At 39.1% G+C, this 21,404-nt stretch overlaps 1 protein-coding gene across 1 annotated transcript; it reads left to right on the plus strand.

Moving 5' to 3' along the window:
- Positions 1 to 37: 37 nt before the first annotated feature.
- Positions 38 to 18,594, plus strand: ptpn1 (protein tyrosine phosphatase non-receptor type 1). Its single transcript, XM_004546426.4, has 9 exons — positions 38 to 498; positions 2,665 to 2,755; positions 7,289 to 7,389; positions 9,270 to 9,368; positions 9,483 to 9,620; positions 10,479 to 10,688; positions 11,962 to 12,123; positions 14,679 to 14,833; positions 16,115 to 18,594. Exons 1-9 carry the CDS (start codon positions 442 to 444, stop codon positions 16,374 to 16,376), a joined length of 1,275 nt encoding a protein of 424 aa, XP_004546483.3. The 5' UTR covers positions 38 to 441; the 3' UTR covers positions 16,377 to 18,594.
- The last annotated feature ends 2,810 nt before the right edge of the window (positions 18,595 to 21,404 follow it).

The following is a 21,404-nucleotide window of genomic DNA, read 5'->3' on the forward strand; positions in this document are numbered from 1 at the left end:
CGTTTCGCTCCAGAAACAAGATGCCTTCCGCGCATGCCCGCTGGTCGGTCTCAACTGCCGCTGTAGGAATAGTAAAATAGCCGTCTCAAGCAAACAAAGTGTGAAATCCGGATTTGACGGGGGCTTATAAACCCAAAGTGACACACAGAGAAACGCAGGAGGAATTTTATTTCTTAAAAAAATATATTCTGCTCTCTTTTTTTTGGTCACCCAAGGACGGCAGCTACAGCAGGAGGAGGAGTTAGCGGCGTGTTTCCGCTAAGAGCAGGCCGAGACGGTAATCTATGCCGCCGCACTGAGAATTACAAAACAGCGGCAGACCAGTTGCCAGCTACTGCGCGAAATAGTTTGACTGAAATTTGTTTAATCTTCGGGGACTTTTGGTTGTTCGTATCGGGAGGCTAAACAACGAGAGAGTGAGTGGCAGCTGGACTGTCAGCGATGGAAGCTGAATTTCGGGAAATCGATGAAAACGGCAGCTGGAACGCCATTTATCAGGTAAGAGCTCTTGGCAAATTAAGGTGGAAATAATCAGACCGTAGCTGAAGCTGGTTAGGTCAATGTGTAGCTTACGTACAGTGAGGTGGTAGCTATAGTTTCTCTGGCTATATGAGTGTGTTGGTGTTTAGTTCAGTGCCTGTTCTTCCTGCTCGGAGTTATCCGATGATTGATACGTCTGCTCGGGTATAAAGGCAGCAGCTCAACGCTGACTGACGTCATACTTTTTTGGACGTACTAACTTATTTTTAATGATTTATTCTCAGTTTCGTCCACTATTTCCATTCCGCTGTTAATCGGAGGCTTAAATATAGTTATTATAAATGTTTATAATACATTACATAGGGGTATAACACCTGAAACCGAGTGAAATCACGATACAAACCTCCAAAATATCGTATCGCGGTTTTATCGCTCCCATACCATGATACACATGAGATGTAAAATGCCATAGGTAACAATTCAAATGGAAATGCATCACAATAATGGTAGAAACTTTCCTTTCTGTAAAAACTTTCTAAAGAAGCCACGTTCTAAAGAAGTTTTAGCCTTTCATAAAATAAAATTTAGTAATTTTTGTTGAATGGGGTTTGATTTACTCAAATTTAAATGCATTGTTAAGGGTTTTCAGTGGGGTTAATTTAGAAAAAATACATTACTGACAGAACAAATAACAAAAAAAACAAAAAAACCCCAACTGAAACCTGCTTTGAGCCAGGAATCCCCCTCTCCCAATATACTATGACATAAAGGATTCATTAGTCTGTTATATGTAACATACAGCTTCTATTTTAATTCTTTAAGACCATATCCTAAAACTTAAAATTAGAAGTACCCCTTTGGAATTTTTTTGTGAACTAGCAAAAGTACTGTTCAAAACATTTACCAACACATTAAATATTTTCTGTACATTGCCTGTACATTGTCTGCCAAACATGTTGAAGGCATTCACTTCCTCATTTATGATATGAAGTGTACTGTTTTTTTTTTCTTTCTTTCTGCGTATAAGAAAATTTGACCTGCTACTCGAACTTCATGTAATCACCCCAAAGGCTCGTTTTGAGCCAGGAAATGCTCTTAATGGAGCTTAATTGTTATTCATAATCCAGTCGTGATCAAACAATCAGACCTGTTGTGGACTTTGGTTTTCTCCCTCGTGTCTTGTTATTCATCCCTGCTGAAGAAAATTGAATAAACTGAAACAGTGGAACGTGAGGTTATGGACTATGATTGGTCAGTGAGTCAAATCTCAATCATCTCTCTATTATTTACAAACATTATGCAGTGGCTGAAGTTAAAACCGTGTTGTTGTTGTTTTTTCACATGGAATCTTCTTTAACTGTTACATAATTCAAATAAAATAGAAAAAAAAATCCAGTAGGCAGGGCTTTGGATTATAAAGCCAGACCAGGTGATGGTCCCTACAAGCCCATAGCTTCCATAACGGGATGTTTGTGGGTCCAGATGGGCGAAAGGCTGTAATAGCCTTCTTGGGAAACCGTTAACGCAGCCTAAGGTGATCCACAGAGAGCTGAAGCTGACAGCAAACTGTTCAGCATTGCCAAAAGCAGATAGGGTGACAGGCCCTAAGTGATCTAAAGTTGGAAACGGCTGCAGTCAACCATTAAAAATCCTTCCACAGGTTCCCCTACCTATGCCTTGAAACTTTTTCTCTCACTCTTTAGCTCTCTTGCAGTTATACTGCCTGCAGCTGAACTAAACAGCGTGTTTAAACATTTTAGGAAGAGGTGAAAGCAGAAGAGGTGGGCTTGGAACATATATATCATAAAACAATAAAAACAATGAAAATGAATGTTGTTTCTTGTTTTCATAATAGTTGGAAATGAGAATTGACATTTAAATTAAAATTTCATTAGCCACCCTAAGAAAGGGTAGTCTAAATACAAGCTTTTGACAGTGTTCGTATTGAGGCAAATATAATCCTGATTATTATTGAAATAGCTAGAGGAAATTGTAAAAGGGTCATCAGCGAATGTCATCATTATTTGTTTGTTTGTCTTAAAGAATACAGCAGTCACACTCAGAGCTTTTTAATGTGGAGTGGATGTTTCTTTTGTTTTTTTTAAACAAAACAAAACAAAAAACCCTGCGAAAACACCAAAACTCTGCTTTAATGCTTGTTTTCCTCCTTTTATTCTGTTACAGGAGATTCGGCAGCAGTCGAGTGAATTCCCTTGTAAGGTTGCCAAATCACCTGAAAACAAGACTCGGAATCGATACAGAGACGTTAGCCCGTGTAAGTTTGTCTTTGCTTGCCTCAGTGTGCTGGACTGCAGAGTCTGAAATACTTAAATATTCCCACAACTCTCAAGGTGTTGTAGCCACTAAAATTACATTTAGGACCTCATTATATACTCATATACTGGTTTCATTTATCTAGGGCAGATATTTGAAAATGTTTTCATGTAATTAACTAGGGTTTTCAGTGATTTTAAGCATCACGGTTATGCCAGGTATTTATACCAAACCTGCTGTAAAAGGGATACATTACCTAAAACTTCACCTGCCTCTTAAAGCTAGCACCATGCAGACAGAGGTTGGTCACGGGGATACAGTATTTGGGTAACTGCAGTAGAAACGTTGTCTAAATGCCCCTGAAAGTAGCAGATTTGTTTGTGTCCTGCCTGCCAGCTCTGGTTGCTCAGTTATCAAACCACATGTGCTTCAGGATATCTCTGAATCTTGCTCTGCCTCTGTGAACTGTGGTTCATTGCAAAACATTAAAGTGAGTAAGTAGAAGTGGAAAATTACAATAAAATCAAACACTGTTATGTTTTAAAAAACAACATGCTCACATTTTCACACAGCTACTATCTTTGCCACACCAAAGGGGTTATTCGTGTAAGAAACTATGAAAAGTTGTGGACTGGCAAATGTCATGTCATGGTAGGAACCTTTTTCTGATTCAAAATATCACAAAGGCACATATAAATATACAGCTGGGGTGATAATGCAACCTCATTTGAATACTTGAAGGTTAAGTGAATGCCACTGTGGGTCTCTTTGCTTGGTACTCTACCCGCAGTGTTGAAGGGTCTATAATCTCCTATTTATTATGTTTAAACATCTGTGGTGAAGTCACAGCATTATGCAGCATTATATAAATACCTAAGCTGGCTGGAGTTTCAGTAGGTACAAGAACTGTAATATCAGTTTGAAGTTAAGTGAAGGTAGTGTTGCGCAATAGAAACAGCCTTGCATCACTCTGACTGGCGTAGTGTTTCCAGCTAATTTATTACTGAGTGTCTCAAAAACAGCTACACAGGGTAAGATCAGGGAAAGGGGAAATTAAGTTGTTTTTTTTTCCCAGCAATGCTTTTAGTATCATTTATTTTTTAAGCGTTGAAATAAATGGTGAAATAAAAAGCAAACACAGAAACAAAAAAGAGAGGAAATAGAGGAAATGCTTATCTTATTAATATTAGAGCAGGGCGATATGGCCAAAAATATTTATCACGATATATATTTGAAAATTTGCGATAACGATATAACCGACGATATAATAATAATAATAATAATAATAATAATAGATACTTTATTGATCCCCATGGGGAAATTACTTGTTTTTCTCTGCATTTGACCCATTCACTCAGTGAAGCAGTGGGCAGCCCACTAAGCAGGCGCCCGGGGAGCAGTGTGTAGGGACGGTACCTTGCTCAGGGGTACCTCAGGGTAGCCGGTAAGTGGATTCGAACCGCCAACCTCCCGATCATGGGGCGACCACTTTACCTACTGAGCTATCCCTGCCCCCACTGAGCTATCCCTGCCCCCACTGAGCTATCCCTGCCCCCCTATAATTGATGCGAGACAAAATACAACTCCACAACATTACTAGTGCAAAAAGACAACCTTCCATTTATTTTCACATAAACAAGAAGCTGGTTTTTATGTACATTAAAGCTTTATAAAAATTTAACAGTGCAAATGCAAATTCCTTGCTGAAAGTTTAACCAAAAGGCATTTCCAGTAGAAATGGGCTGACATATCCTGAGCATAACCATGTATAATATCCACTGAAGTTAAAAAGAGGTGCTTTGCAACATTAAACTGCAGTGTGCAGTATGCATTTTTCGGACCATAAGGTGCACGGGATTATAAGGCACATTAAGCGAAACAAAGCAGTCAGATAAATCAAACTTTATTAAACTCATTCTTCTTGCTTCCTCCACTTCTGTACCATTGATTCATTAATGTTGAATTCTCTGGCAGCTGCTCTATTCCCATGTTGTTGCAGTATATTAATGACTAACCTCGCATTGTGGATGGATTATCTCAGTTGTTCTCCTGACTGAAGTTTGGTCCGTTTACAGCATCCTGCCATGCGATTGCATTTGTCTCTAACCATGAAGAACCTTCACGTTAACTTTTATAAGTGGAAAAGTGTTAGTGTTCGTCCTCCAGCTTCACTGTTTATGTTATGCTAACATAGCTGTGTCGCTAGCGATCACGTAGCACATCATTATATACCAGCTAGCCCAACTTCAGTAACCCTACAAACATCACTGCTGTTTAGTTTCCTGTCTTCATTTATGTTGGAAGTGATAGCAGAGCTGTACGTTTGATTTTTTTCAGAAATCTCTCAGTTAGAACATGCAATATCATGCTTAGGTAACTAGCGAAACTAGCGAGCTAACTTCCGCTAGCTTCCTGCTAACTTCTAACTCCGTTAAATGTAATAACTTTTGTTTTCATGGATGCCTGGAAGTTAAACTTTATAGTTACACCTGGTAAAGCAGCAATGCTGATCGTTTTATTAAAGATGAAAGAATTTAGACAGTTTTTAACTCTAAGTGATGCTGCAGTGTTGTTTGACCTGAAGTATACGGAGTTTAGGACCCAGATTACTCCCAGATTTAAGAGCATCTTAGTCCGACAAATATGACAATAACAACGGCCGCTTGCATGTTCTGCAAAAAAATGTGCTTTGTTGTGTATCTGACGGACAAACACCAAACCAGTTCCACATCACGGAAGTTGCACCATTTTTACAAACCAATTCTGGTTCATCTGTTTCACTCAACAATTGGCCATGTGCGTATGAAAACAAAGGCACCGCGCATGCGCGTTTTACTCCCATTCTATCGCGATATTTCATTTTCCTATCGTTGCCTAACATTATACCGGTATTACCGTGAACGGTATAATATGGCCCAGCCCTAATTAATATATGGTTATCCATAATCACACAGCTCCTATTTGTTTGTATTTTACATAAAAAGTGAGTGTATATACTGATGCACAATTCATTCATAAATATTAACAGAAATTTTTTTTTTTTTCTGAATTGAGGATATAGCTTAAAAATCTTAAAGGAGCCACTGTTTTTTGTGAGCTTGATTTCATTAGCAGTGTTGCCCTCATTGGGACTTACTGGTGTCTTTGACCAAAATTTTGGTACTGTTACAAGCTGTGTGCTGGATATTGTGCTGTTACTTCAGGATATAAATCTGTGTATCTAAAATATATTCTTACTGGCAGTTTGGTGACCATACACAATGTTAAAGGTGCATGTGGATAAAAGCTGAATTTTGAAGCTTTAAAGTTAGAGTTTTGCCACCATCATAATGCTATGATGATTTTTGGGGAGCCAGAGTTGACCTTATATGGATGAAAGGGTGAAGGGCTGAGGTTACAGGTACAGTTTTTTTTTTTTTTTTTTAGCAGAATCAATGAACTGTTAATTAATACAGTAGCAGTAAACACTCACCAAAAAGGAGCACAAACTTTGTGACTAGTTTGTATCACACATTAGTTATTAGTCAAATGATCTCCATTTAAAAAAGCTCAGTGACTGCAGTTAGTGGAGGCGTACATCAGCTACATGTAAATACACTTGTCAATCAATGCAATGACTAAGCTAACTCAATAACTCACTTATCTAAGTGAATGAGTTTCCTCTTTTTTTTTTTTCTACACCAAGTTGTAAATATATATTTTAATGCTGTAAATTTGGGTGTTTTAACAGGGGAGTCTTGTGGGAATTATTTGCTTTTAGAGTCAACCTCAGGTGGTCTCTAGAGGATCTGCAGTTTTTGCCACTTCTTTGTTTTCAGCTCTGGAAGTTTCCCTCTTGCTGCTGACTCAAAGAACACAAAGATACCAATTTTTTTTCCAATATGTATTTTTTTGATCATCAATGTCTTTGTTTGTTTGTTTTGTTTTCTTGCTTGTTTGTTTTCATTTTCTATAACAGTTTGGCATTTAAAATGGGTCTAGTGCACTTCCTCTCGTGATTATCTTCTCACAGGTCACGCTGACCTCTTCTCAAAATCTTTTTACTGCTGGAGACTTTGCAACAACTGAAAGCCTCATGTCAGCTTCAGCAGATAGTCAGGTTGCGATGAACTTTCTACAAACATCCTGAACTAACAGCTGAACACCAGAGTTTCCTCTTTTTCACACTCAATAAGCCATGCAAAATTTTTTTTCTCAGACCAAGTTGCAAATAGTTACCGTAAATACCAACAAGGGTTTTCTTATTCCCCTTTACCAGATATGAAAATGAGGAACCTGAAAGTTTTTTATACTGCTAACCTTTTACCTAAAAGGTTATTTCACTGGAAATCGTAAATAGCTAATCTCACAATAGTAAACATCTTTAGTTTGTATGAAGATGCTTGTTAAGTGTTCCCTACAGCTGTTTTGGTTTGAGAACTGCATTTTTAGTCCCTGGTGGGTTGTGGCATTTAAAAAAAAAAAAAAAAAAAAAAAAAAAAAAAAAGGTCATATGCATATTTTCATATTTCTTTTTTGTTTTTTCTCTTCTCAGTTGATCACAGCAGAATACGTCTGCAGTTAGGTACAAATGACTACATTAATGCCAGCCTAATAACAGTAGAAGAGGCACGGAGGAACTATATCCTTACTCAGGTAAGTGTAGAAAAGATTCAGCACTGAAAATTCATTATTTCCTCTAATTCAGAGAGACAATGACAGAAAAATCCAAACCTTTAAGTCAGTATTTTCTGATTGTATAAGATAATATAGTTTCCTGGTTGGCCTAATGACCATAATATCTTGTATTTTATAGTTACGCCTTATTTTAGGTCCTTGTCTGCAGCATTTTTAAAATGAATATGAGTTATTAGTTTGTTAGGCACACAGAGCTAAAGACGAGGCCACTCTAATGCAATAACTCAGCATGAAGTCCTCCCTTTATGAAGGTCATAATTCTTAGTTTCTGCTGACACCGTTTTCTTGAGGTTTTTATTTGGCTTTTATGATAAATTTAGAATCCTTTTGTTTGTTGTGCTTTTAAACGATGAAGGGGTTTCTTTTCATTCCACCCTCATTCTAACCTCAGTCGAGGTTTATCATGTTTTATCACTTTTAAGTCATCCTCAGCATCAATGAGTTGACCTTCTGGTTAGAGTGACACTGGGAAAACACTTTGACATTAGGGCTCGTTATACTTGCTGAGATGAAGTCACAATTGCAGGCACAAGTGCTGCTTTGGTCTTCATTCAACTTGTCCTGTGCCTCAGGTTTTTGTTTTTTATCCTGCTGCTGTTGGGTTCAGCCAAGTGGACATGAATATACCATTGTGTTGTTCTGCTGTTTATGTGGCTCCAAGTCAAAGAGGCAGCAATGTCAGCAGACGCTCTTCTGGGCAAAAACTGAGGTATTGCCAACCAAGGGATACAATCTTTAAAAGGTGTCCTGGGTTTGCTGGGGCTTCTTCACCCTGGAGGACCTTCCTGAAACAACTCACCTATGAGGTGCCAGGAGAACTCCTGGTCAGTTGCCTGAGGAGCACTGGCTCTACCCTGAGCCCCTCCTGCATAGCCACTCTCTTTATACTGTCTCTGAGGCTGAGCCCAGACATCCTTTAGAGCTTTGACTTTCTGCCTTTTTGATCTACTACCCACAGGTCGTAACCATAGAGAGAGAAACAAAGCTCATTGAAGATTGATTTAAAAAAAAAAAAACCCCACATAAAGTTAAATCAGTTGCCAAAAGCATTTAAAATGTCTTTATTCCTTCTCGCACTGAGAAAGCAAAACTTTTAAAGCACTTTGTGAAGCAAATATTGTCAGTTATTTACTAACAATACCAATATATTAAGCTGGTAAATGCTCCACATTTCATAGTGCACACATTGGAAATGGGCAAATGTAAAGACCCAAAGTGTCCAAGTCAAAGCACAGGGCAAAGCTTGGGGATGATCCCTGCTGGTACTAATGCCGGACAGACAATGAACTGGTGACAAGGCAGAAGGAACTGAGCAGGAACTGGGACTGAACTGATCTGCAGCTGGCATCTTTGAGCTGATAATGGAGGGTAGCTTCGGTGGCTTTGGGTCAAAGCTGATTTGGCAACATTCAAAGAAGTGTATTAGACAGGAGTGATCATGTTTCCTCTCCCAGCCATGCAATTACAACAAAACTGTATTACAAGACAGTTTGTTTGCAATACACAGAGCTTATACAATGTTATGTATTTACAAACAGCACTCAAAATTGCGTCTATATTTCCAGGCTATTTTTAGGAGTTTATAATGTAGATTAGATCAGTTTTTGATCCAAAGAAGTTACGCAAAGGATAAACATACTGCAGTCTCCCTCTGTAGGAAATTTCAGGGCAAGAGTGTTTATGCTGAAGACCAAATGTCTTAAAAATAAATGAATAAATAATAATAATCAGATGCCTCGGAAAGCTCTTTAAATAGATACTGTTTTATTGTGTTCTGTTACACTAAAAATATTATTTCCTGCCTTTTATATAACAAATGTGCTGTACTTCCTTTTTAGGGACCCCTACCAAGTACATGTGGCCATTTCTGGGAAATGGTGTGGGAGCAGAGGACCCGTGGTGTAGTGATGCTGAACCGGGTCATAGAGAAAGGCTCTGTAAGCAGCTGTTTGAGTCCTCACAATGTTTTAGTATCGTCATACCTTGTTTACCTTTGAACCTCACTGCTGTCCGTTACCCAGCGTGTAATGTGTACCTTCATGTCATTTTAGATTAAGTGTGCCCAGTACTGGCCAGAGAGAGAGGAAAGAGATGCCATCTTCGAAGACACCAATTTCAAGCTCACCCTCGTCTCTGAAGACATCAAATCTTATTACACCGTCCGTCAGCTGGAGTTGGAAAATCTGTGTGTAAGTTGTCTTCCTGCTGAGTTATGGTTGTAAAACTGTAGGGTTGGGTAAAAACACACTGGTGTAAAGAAAAGGGATGAAGTGAAAATGAGAAAACTTTAAAAAAGTGAAAACTTTGTAAACATAGATTTTAATTTAAAGGAACAATTTTCATACTCAAGATCATTAGTGGAAAAAAAAAGAAAGAAGAAGAAGTCAAGCCTGACGGTGAAGTGGAAATGAAGAATCAGGCCAGAGTTAACAAAAAAACGGCAAATTCACAGGGCTTGTCTTTATATACCCCCTGTAGTGGATTTGATCACTAGATTTACTGTACTAGTTTTTTTTGTTGTTGTTGTTTTTAGGCAATTGTAGGCGCTATAAATATTTGAAACTGTGAGAAATGGTCTACTTTCTAATGAGCTGCTTTTGCTTTTGCTTCTAGTCCTCTGTTGTTGTTGTTGTTTTTCTCTGTGAGGGTCTTTTACTGTGTAGCCTCTGTTTTTATTTTTCCTCCACTGGTTACTGTTCTGTGTAAGACTCAAGAACTGACAGCAACAAATGACATACACTTCCTTTTTGGCTCTCCAGCGAGTCTCTATTTCACACTTGGTGAAACAGCACTTCATCTTTGATGCTGGCTTAATTGTCACATCTACTAATGTGTGGTGCCAACATGCTAATGATTAAAAGGAGTGTCTGTTTATTCACAGATTAAAAAAAACAAAAAAACATGAACGTCATGCTTGTGATAATTTATAAAAGAGGAATTTGCACCACATGGTATTCTACCCTACATCCAGGTTTAGTTTGGAATCAGCACTTTGTTTTGAGTTTTTCATTTCTCCTACATGTTTTCTCTCCAATCTTTCTCTGCAGACTCAAGAGACTCGTGAGATTCTGCATTTTCACTACACGACCTGGCCCGACTTTGGGGTGCCGGAGTCTCCTGCATCTTTCCTCAACTTCCTGTTCAAGGTGCGAGAGTCGGGCTGTCTGAATTCAGACCAGGGACCAGTGGTGGTGCACTGCAGTGCTGGAATTGGGCGCTCTGGGACCTTTTGCCTCGTGGACACCTGCCTCTTGTTGGTGTGTACAAACTCTGTTCTTAGGAAGTTATGATAATAACAAATTTAATCTCCTAGGAGACTGACATTTGCACAGGAAATTAACGCAACCTTTTCTTGAGAAGCTGTAGTGCTAGAACAACACTTGATTTTCAGATGAAATGTGCTAAGATAATGGGAATCCATTAGAACAAATTAGTTGTCTAAGCTGTCTTGTTGGAACACCTGGTTAGAAATTGGACATATGGTTAGGTTGTGTTAAAAAAAAAATATTTAAAGTTGTTAGTTTGCCCAATTACTTTTTTAGATTCTAAAAATGGGAAACTGTATCAAAATGTCTAATTCCTAAAAAGTCAATTTAATAAGAGTATTGCATTAATGTTGAATTAAAGCTGAAAGTTTGAACTTCAGTAATATATTGACTGAAATCCACTGTTGTGCAGAAAAAAAAAGTGTCATTGTCCAAATTCGTGCAGACCTTACTGCAGACCTCACTTTTAGAACCACATCAGCAGCCCAGTTTAATTTTTTTTTTAATCATTTAAGAAGTTTTATAAAGGTTAGAAGCTTTTTATTCCAGGGAGATGCTGAAAAAACCATCCACGCGTTTATTTCTACCTGGCTGGTTGTACTGAAACTCTGCTCAGAGGAATCTTTGAAAAGAAAGGGAAAAAAAAATCAGTTACTGAATGCAGCTGTATTTAAAAAAACAAAAATAAATAAATCAAATATAGAACACCTGCACTGAGGTCGTTACATTGGCTTTTAGTTGGTTGAAGAGGTGATTTCTTTTTCTTTTTTTCTTCTTTTTTTTTTTCAAAGGCCACCCTCAGGTTAAGTATTTCAAGCTGCTAGAACAGCCTGCTGAATCTTATTAGGTGTGCTCCAGTATTAGTATTTATAAACATATTTTCAAAATTCCTGTGTTTACCTGCCTTTCAGTCTAGGTCCTGATCTTGAAATTAGGAGCATTTTGCTTCTATTTATAGTTTTTCTATTGTTTTCAAGTGATTAGTCTTTTAATTTTACAGTTTTTTGTTATTTTAAAGAAGTATATTTTGTTGGTGATAGCTGCTCTTATTTATTCGTGTGCCTAAATCTATTGGCTTAAGTTGTCTTTACAGTTTAGTGGCTGAAACCTCTGGTAGCTCACTCATTGTTCTCAAGTACAAGCACATACAGTTTTGTTTATTTATTTATTTTCTTGCTAGTGTGACAGAAGTCAGTACGCTCTTGCACACCTTACAGAGGACGTCAGAAACGTCTGTATTGAATGTTTTTGCTGCTGTGTGTAGATGTCCCTACGTAAAGACCCGTCTTCAGTTCGTATTCGCGATGTGCTGCTGGAGATGCGACGCTATCGAACGGGCTTGATTCAGACTGCAGATCAGCTTCGGTTCTCCTACCTGGCTATAATTGAAGGTGCCAAGTACATCAAGGGAGATACTTCCGTGCAGGCAAGTCCCTCCTCTCGTTTCTGCTCTGTCCTCTTAATGCACAAATTTTACTTGGTTTGTCTGTTTTTCATTAAATGCTATACCAATATCCACCTTTTATATTTTTATGTTTGGAGGGCTATGAGAGTAACTTTACCTGCTTCAGAATTTAAGTTATTGTTTTATTGTTGTTGTTGTTTTTTAATGTTATACTGGACCTTAGTCCAAAGCTTCAGTTTATCTGCTCTCTGAAACAAACTGTTTTAGTTTCTTGCTCCCCTTAATCCATCTTTCATTTGATTAGCTGTCACTGGTAAAGCGTATCGCGGTGGAGCTATCCAGTCTTTAAGTCTGACGTCATTAGCCGTGCCAGAGCCCAAACTCTGCTGCAGGTCCCTAAGTCCAGCGATCACTGCGGCATCACTGAGAGTTAAAAACTGTCTAAATCCGTTCATCTTTATTAAAATGATCAGCGTTGTTGCTCTACCAGGTGTAACGATTAAGTTTAACTTCCAGGCATCCATGAAAACTGAATTTATGAAATTTAATGGAGTTCTAAGTTATCAGGAAGTTAGCTCGCTAGTTTGCATCTAAATATAATATACCATGTTCTGACTGAGAGATTTATGAAACAATTGAAGACAGGAAAGTAAACAGCAGTGACGTTTGTAGGGTTACTGAAGTTTGGCTTGATGGTTTGATGTGCTATGTGATCACTAGCGACACAGCTATGTGAGCATAATATAAACAGTGAAGCTGGAGGATGAACGCTAACTTTTTTCCACTCAAAAGTTAACGTGAGGGTTCCCGAAGGTCCGGGACAAATGCAATCACATGGCAGGATGCTGTAAACGGACTGAACTTCAGTCGGGAGAACAACTGAGATAATCCATCACACAATACGATCACTGACTGTTTTTAGGGGCTTGTTGAGATTAAATAAAACAAGATACAAAGCATTAGAATATGTAAAAAACACAAAAGCCTTATTAAACGCACAGTAGTTTGGGGCTGGAAGCAGGATTCACCACGTCATCACTTAAAGACCGGATTCCCACTGAGATGACCATACAAGTATATCCCCTCATTGTACCAGTGTGTACGCTCACTGACAACATCTTTAGGTACATCTGTTCACCCACTTCTTAACAAAAATATCTAATCAGCCGATCAAATGGCAGCAATTTGATGCATTTAGGCATGTAGACATGGCCGAGGCGACCTGCTGAGGTTTAAGCTGAGAATCAGAATGTGCAGAAAGGTGGTTTTAAATTACTTTGAATGTTGTTCGTCTAAATATTTCAGAAACTTTTGATCCACTGGGATTTTTCCACACAATCATCTGTGGTTGCTGTCATCTCCGTATGGAGAAATAATTCCAGAAAGTTGTCAAATCTATGCCATGAAGAATCAAGGCATTTCTGAAGGCACAAGAGGTCCTTCCTAGCAAGGTGTTTCTAACAAAGTGGATAGAGTGAGAAAATGGATTATAGGTCATCTTTAACATCATAAAGCAAATGTCTTGATGCATGCTCAATCATCCAGGTAAGTAAATCCCAAAAGGTTGATTCTGTCAATCGCTACAACACAGAGCAAACACCATCCCCACAGACAGAGCGGCCAGAGAAGCAGAAGAACATCACTTCAGGAAGGCTCTGAGTAAATGTGGTTATCCCAGCTGGACATTTGTCAAAGGTGCAAAGGCGCCTAAAGAAAGCTCCAGCTGATCCAGGAGAGAAGGACAACTGCTGCCTAAGCAAAAACCCTTAGTGATCCCTTATGTGTCAGGAGTATCGGAACAGTTGAGACGCATTTTTTTCTAAACACTGCGTCTCCATGGCTTCAACTCCAAAACACACTGCGCCAAAAATTGGCCCAGCCCAAGGATCGGGTCCCCCGACACAAACGGAGTAATGTAGTGTACACTGTTAAGTGCCAGGAGGATTGCCATGATTTATACATAGGGGAATCCAACTAACCTCTGGCAAAGTGGATGGCACAACACAGAAGAGCTACCTCGTCAGGCCAGGACTCTGCAGTCTATTTCCACCTACAGGCCAGTGGACACTCTTTCAATGATCAGGATGTACACATCCTGGTCTGGGAGGAGCGCGGAGTCAAGGAGGCCATTTAAATAAGACGTCCAGATGAACAGAATCAACCCTTTGACATAAAGCACATAAACATCCTAAGAGTGAATGTTAGAAATCACTACTTGGTCGTGTGTGTGTGTGGGTGGTTCATTTGACTTGGAGTTCAAAGCCTGTGTCTGTTTTTTATAAACGGGTTTTGTTTTGTCAGTTATGAGAAACCATAAAAATAAATGCACTGAGTTTAATGTTCTCATTTAACTGGTAATAAGAAACATAATAATAATAATTAAGAAGCATACTGTGATTAGACTGATATAATATAATAAATATAAAGGAACATGCACAATATAATGAAGGTAAACTGGAGTCTCTGTTGATGAAAGGTCCCCTCTAAAAAAAGAAACAAAACCAAAACATGCTGCAATATCTATCGATTTGAAATCTATTATTTTAGCTATTTTTATTTTTTTTCCCCTCTTCAAGGAGTCATGGAGAGCGCAGTCCAACGAGGAAGATGATCCTCCCGAGTTCACCCCTCCTCCTCCTCTTCCTCCTCCCAGAGACCCTCAGAATGGCAAAGCAGAGCCGTCCTTTTTCCCTGAAGAGATCATCCGAGCAACAGAGACCTACAGTCTGGGGTAATCATCCAGATCACGTTTTGTTTGAGTTTATCTAATATTGTTAGGAAAACAGGATCGTGTGTCAGTGTTGATTCTAAAGCTCATAGCTCCGTGGAGCAGAAAGGCCAGGAAACATAATTAAATAGAGTGCAGTTTGAAATATGAGGTGTTGAATTCCTAAAATTAAATACACGGCTTTTAAGTATTTAACAGACACTACAGAAAGCTCTCTGTTGATTCGTGATCGACTTGCTCCATCCGAGGGAAGCATTTCACCAGTGGGTGTGTTAAGATGCCACAGGTGTGTGCTGATGCTTACAGGGCCTACAGCCTACGTACAACCTTGCAGATTGTTGTCTAGCTGTAGCTGTTTACTCTCAGCAGGGGGCAGTGTCACAAACAACTGCTCTGTGGACTACTCTCTAACAAAGGGTTTTAAAACCAATGAAAATTGTCCAGTGCAGCCTCCGTTTGTGCTTTTCATGCCACCCTTTTATCACTTGTTTTATTTGGCCCTTCTCGCTCTATGATGTTAACTCTTCCTGTTCAGGCATACTTATCAATCAATAAGCATGCGACCTATGCACACCATCATCCCTGTACACCTACTTTTTTTTTTTTTTTTTGGTTGTTGTTGTTTTTACACAAGCACATCTGTGTAGGTTGCATACCCAAAATCCTTCACACTGCATTTCCAACTGTGCAAAAACTCTGTATCATGAATCAAGATTAGTCTTGATACTTGATATCTTGGTTAAATAAATTTTACCCAGGCTCAGTGCACCATCTTGTGGCACATGTGGTATTACAGAAAGGTACAGCGTGGCCCTTTTTCACGTAGAGTTAAAAATGATATCTTTTCAATACAATACTTTGTGAATACAAGGTCACAGTGATTATTTCTTCACATTCTGTTGTGAATTTGTAATTTTGAAAAGGTTTCGTAAACATTTTAAATACATAAATTTAGAATAAGTACCACTAATCAAAAGGATGTTTTGCTCACAGTGATTCTTTGTACATATGCTGACCTCATTACTCGAAATTTCATTCATATTTGAAAAGAATGAAATCCTTATGCCCCACGTAACTGATTGGACTTTATGAGGTCAAAAAAAGGTAAAGTTAGTACGTTGTTGTGTTTTTGTTTGTTTGTTGTTTTTGTGTTTGTTCTTTTCTCTCAAAAACTAATCTTCCAATTTCAGCTAGCAAGGAAGTCCATGTTTCTGTGGAAAAAAAAAGAAGTAAAAAAAAAAAAGAATTATTTTCTCATCTGAACCTTCGTTGTTTCTCATTCAGCTCCTCAGAAAAAGTTCGAAAAAGGATGCCAGCTGCTGACTCCCAGCCTGCTGCTGACCTCCAGCACGCTCGTGACGGTGTTGCTCAGTCCGACGGCCATTTGGAGATCCACGATGATACCTCCTTTCCGAACAAATCTGAGCAGCAGCCAAAGGAAAACTCTCCCATGCCGGGGACTTGGTCCCCACTACTAACCAAAGTGTGCCTGTGCACAGCGCTGGCTCTCAGTGCTTTCGCCTGCTATCGAGCCTATTTCCACTGATGCCCTTCTTCCCCGTCTCTCCACTGACGTTGCAAAGTGGACAAGGCTGACCAATCAGCCCGCTTTGACTCTGCTAGGGGGTGGATTGTTTGGTCTTCAGCAGATTCACTTCCACTGGTTTTAATTTTATAAATGCCGTGCGAGTGGTTGGCTGGCTGCCGACCTTATGACCGACCCAAACTTTCTTTCTGTGTGTCATCTTGGATGCTCAGGGCCTCAGTTTTTCAGGTGTCACATCCCAAATAATGTGTGCTGGCTTAAACGCAGACTCAGAGGGCTCTGCTGGTCTGTGAATCAGGATGAATGACCTATCAGCCCATTTTTTGTCATGAGTCTCTTCTCTTATTTACCAAACGACACGTGAATGTGTTCTTCCATGTTATTAGTAAATCATGAGCCCGTTAGGATTTTGCTTTCTTTTCTTTCTTCTTTTGGTTAAACAAACAGATCAGAAATCATAGAACCAGATTTATGACCAGCCTGTCTGAAAATATGCCAGTGTGGGAGAAACCTTATTTGTTTTGTTTGTTTGTTCCTTTGCTGTTGGTCAACATGGATCCCAAGAGTAAAATGAAATCCAGAGCATGTTGGGGTGGGCCTTGAATTGTTATGTGACTCCACTAATAGCCTGCAGGTTGAGTACATACAATATATGTGTTTGTGTGTATATGTACATTTGTGTGAGTGGTAGTTTTTAAATTCTACCCGGTGAAAAATATTAATATAACATTTACAGGACATCAAATGTGAGATGTAGACCGGGTTCTCTCCTGGTATGTGACTCTTTTTTTTTTTTTCTCTCTCTCCGTGGTAGCCCAAAAGTGACACAGGAGGAGGGGAAAAAACAACAACAACAACAACAAAAAAACAAGGTAGAGTGACGTGTCTCACTCTGTATTTGTAACGTCTGAGTGATTTCAACAGCTTGAGAACTTTTAGAAGGTTATAAACATTGGGCTTTAGTTCTAGTATCGCTCACAGTGGATAAAATGCGTAACATAACCGAAACAGAGTTGATTCACATTGTAAAATAAGTGAATGTGTGTTCAGTTGGTGGAGTGCCAGCTTAAAGACCGGAGATGCAAAGTAGCCAACGTCCATCTCTTTTCTCCAGCAATACAAATACTCAGCAATGTGTCGCCCTTTACTAACTCTCGAGTTTGAACGGGGAACCAGGGACTTTGAACAAACCAAAAATCAAACACCAGCACAGGGATGAAAATAATACACTGTAGTGATGATCCATTGTATCTTGTCGTGGCCCTGAGCTGGCGATATTGTTTTGTATGATTATTATTTCTTTTAGCATGCTGCATTTGTGAATCAAAAGGTTTATCCTAAGAAGAGATTAGTTAAGCTGCTAGCGTTCGTTTACCTTTGGGACTCGATAGCTGTACCTTTCTTTAGAATGTATAATTCTGTATTAGATACAGCATACAACAGAAGTGAGTATACCCCTGCGAACTTTTTTTAATGTTAAATTTGTTATTATTACTTTACTATTAGTTTGAATGCCGTTAGAGTTGTTACGTTACAAAACAAAAGACGCTTCACAGTAGAAACTCTGTGCAAAAGAAGTAAGCACACCTTTGACACATACCCGACACAGTCGCATCCGAATGCTTGGTTTTTGGGCTCTGGTGCGTATGTGGGGGAAAGGACATTAGCTGTGTTGTGATTTCTGCTACATTTCTGTGTGAAATGATCACTTGGAGAGAAATCAACAGGTGGTCTGTTCTCTTGTGTCGCTGCTCGTGAAGTGAAAGTTGGGCCGAGTCTAGAAAGGGTAAGGTGACCGTGACGAGCAAGGAAGATTCCAGTGGATGTTTATCCGATTGAACATTAAACGACCTTTAACCTGACAGTTCTCTATTTGCTGCTCAGTCACATTTTAATTGGTTACCATTGCACTGAGTTTTTCATTTGCGGTGCTTTAACTATAGCTGGTTTTGTCTCTTTCACATGAGCTGACATTTAGGTGATATTAAAGAGTGGTGTACTCATTTCTTTTTATACTGTACATATATTTTAAATCAGGTTTCAGTGTGCTGAGTTGGGGGTTTTTTTCTGCTTTAGCGAGGGATTAAATCTCAGCACCTGTGCAGCCGTTGCACCAGGTTTTCCCGTTTTTTCTATTCTTATGCTGAGCTCAAAAACATGTATTTTTTTATTTACATTTGTTATTTTCCTTTTTAAATAAAAGAGAAAAAAAAGCACAGTTGCTGTTGATTTGTCCTGATTCACACCTAATCTTGTTTTCAGTCCTGAAATGTCTCATTGTATTTATATTTTGGACAAATAATCGCTGTGAGCTGAGAACTATGAGTCCTCTGAGGTTTCCTGCTTGTTGGATTGCTGTTGGGGATGGGGATGATTTCAGAATCACTGGAAAAAATGAAAATATGCACTCACTGACCACTTCACTAGCTGTACCTGTTCAACTGCTCGTTAACAGCAACTCAACGGGTTTAGGCAAATGGGTATGGCCAAGGCCACTTGCTGAAATTCAGACTGAGCATGAAAGTGGAGAAGAGAGCTGATTTAAGTGACTGGTGCCATACGCTGCTCAGAGTATTTCAGAACCTGCGGCTCTGCTGGGATTTCCCCCACATAACCATCTTTTGGGTTTACAGAGAATGCTCTGAAAACGAGAAACTGCCCAGTGTGTGTCAGCTCTGAGTGAAAATGAAGATAAAACTTTGCATGGATTCATTAGATAAATTACAGCTATTGCACAATTTAAAAGAAAAAAAAAAAGATTTTGGCGGGGTTAGGTGGGAGGGACTCGCTAATTTTTCATACGATGACCCTATTTATAAGGTTCTGCATAACAGAGGAGACTAAGAAAAATTTCATAGCTTTATTAACTCTCAAAGAGCCCGTCATGTTTTTCAGACGTAATTTAATCCTCCAGAAAAGAAAAGATTTTACTGACTTAAAGTGGGGGTATTTTTGTAGTAATATTGTACTTCTTTTACTGGTTCTGTTTGTTTCTTATACGGTTCAATTTATCTATGACAGAAATTCAAAAATATTCAGATAATAAAGTAACAAACTGTGCAGTTTTACTGTAAAAATAAAACCATTACATTTTTGCTCCTCAGTAGTTGTTATGCAAACTTTATGCGAACTTATTTTGAGCAGCCACGTATCCTGCAGTCATAAAATTTAGTGGAAGGAAGAATCAGATAACAGACAATGCATAAAATGGGGCAGTTTTGCTTTTCCAGTTATGATACACCCCCTGATGTTTCTACTTAAATATGCTTGTAGAAAAATGGTTCTGGCTTTAGAGCGTGACACTTGGAGGGAGTGTACAATTGATTTGGTTCTGGTTTTAAGAGCTTAAATATGTTTTTCATGTGGATATCTCCTGTACTTAAGACATTATATGTCAAAATAAAAAGCAAAAAGGTTGTGTACTTTCAAGGGGAAATCTTGCGTGGTTTTATTTAATATTTAACTTTTCTCAGATCTGAGTTTTTATGCCATGAGCCGTGCAGTACTGACCAGCCTCTGCTTGTCTTCACCAGTAGGTGGCTCTGTGGGACTGTGATCCTCACCTGTTTTCGATGTGAAGCGTGGCCGTGTTTGTTACGGCCCACTCTTTCCTGTTGTCTGTATGATATCGGTGTTTGCTCATCAATTATGTTTGTATTTACAGCGGTGGAGAGCCTGGAGTAAACCGGTTTGCAGACACTGCCTTCAGACTTCACAGTGACTGTGAGGAAGGACGTCACATTAATTTTCTTTTTGTCTTCAAACTTTTCCCCATCTTTTACAAACTGGTTTTAATGAAAATGTTCCCTATCTTTAAAGTTTAATTTTCATTATTTAATCTGAGAGATCCCCACAGATAAAACCACAATGCTGTACAGTTTGTGATTAGCAAACTTTGCGGTTGATAAATAACGAGATTTTGCTCCTGCTAGTGTAAAAGCTTTAACAACAATAACCATCAAACTTTAAAGTTAGGTTAAACATGTCCAGAGATGCATGCGTTTCTTGAGTAAACTTCACCACAGGGGTGTAGCGCAGATGATTTGGCAACAGTCTTGGCTAGAACTTCCTGTTTGGGAAGTTAAGACACAGGCACTGTGCTGTACTTGGTGTACAAGAATGCATTTTAAACAGTGAGTGAGTAATAGCACTCCCAACCACCGCTCTGCTGACGTCAAGGCAAAGAACACGCACCACTAGGAAAACTACAATCAAGGTGTGACCGGAAGTCCTAAAACCACAAATGTTTCAACTGAAACTACAATCTTTCTAATCTGACTGCGCTGCTGTGACTCATGCACTGTTTGTGGTGAAAATGAATTCTTATTTTATTATTAGACATGTGTTAAATGTCACTTTGATTGTGTTTCCTATCTATATATGTCATCTCGGCCTACATTTTCTGATGTTTTTACTTTAGTGAGAAACTTAAAGAAAAAAATGGAGGAAGACAGACGGGCTTAAATAAATGTCAGAGGTGCACTGTGTTATCTCTCTGCTTCCTTACTCAGCCTAATTTTCACAATGCTGACTCCACATTCACAGCTGACCAAAAAAAGATATCAGCCCTGCCCGGCTAACTCTTTCAGCATATGTCCTCAGTTTAGTTATTAACCTGGAACTTCCCAATAGCTGGCCAGCTGTGAGGGTGGGTGGGGCAATGGCTGACTGGAAGTCTCTCTTGTAGCCTGCAGTTCATTTTCACAGGGAGCCGAGCAGGGATCAGGAAATTCCTGAATAAGAGGAGAGTCAGATCTTTCCAAGAGTGACTCTGCAGAAGTCTGAGTCACCACACTCGGCAGCGCTGTACAATGGGAGTTCAATACCACAACGTGTGAGTACACTGTCATCAGGTGTATCATGTCTATTCATGCCCTTATTATTTCAAAACTCCAAAAACCCAGGAGAGTGAATAAGACAAAGCTTTCAGTGTTAACTTGTCTTGAAAGGTAACTTGGCTCAAATTTCCACAACATTTAAGATGCAAATAGTCACGATCCCTTTTCGGGCTTTAAAAACAAGTTTTTT

The sequence above is a fragment of the Maylandia zebra genome, linkage group LG20 (genome assembly GCF_041146795.1).
Source record: "Maylandia zebra isolate NMK-2024a linkage group LG20, Mzebra_GT3a, whole genome shotgun sequence".
NCBI lineage: Eukaryota > Metazoa > Chordata > Actinopteri > Cichliformes > Cichlidae > Maylandia > Maylandia zebra.

Coding starts and splice junctions, on each gene's coding strand:
- ptpn1 (XM_004546426.4), top strand. CDS start 442: ATGGAAGCTGAATTTCGGGAAATCGATGAAAACGGCAGCTGGAACGCC. Junction 9,369..9,482: donor GGGTCATAGAGAAAGGCTCT/GTAAGCAGCTGT, acceptor ATGTCATTTTAG/ATTAAGTGTGCCCAGTACTG. Junction 14,834..16,114: donor ACAGAGACCTACAGTCTGGG/GTAATCATCCAG, acceptor TTTCTCATTCAG/CTCCTCAGAAAAAGTTCGAA.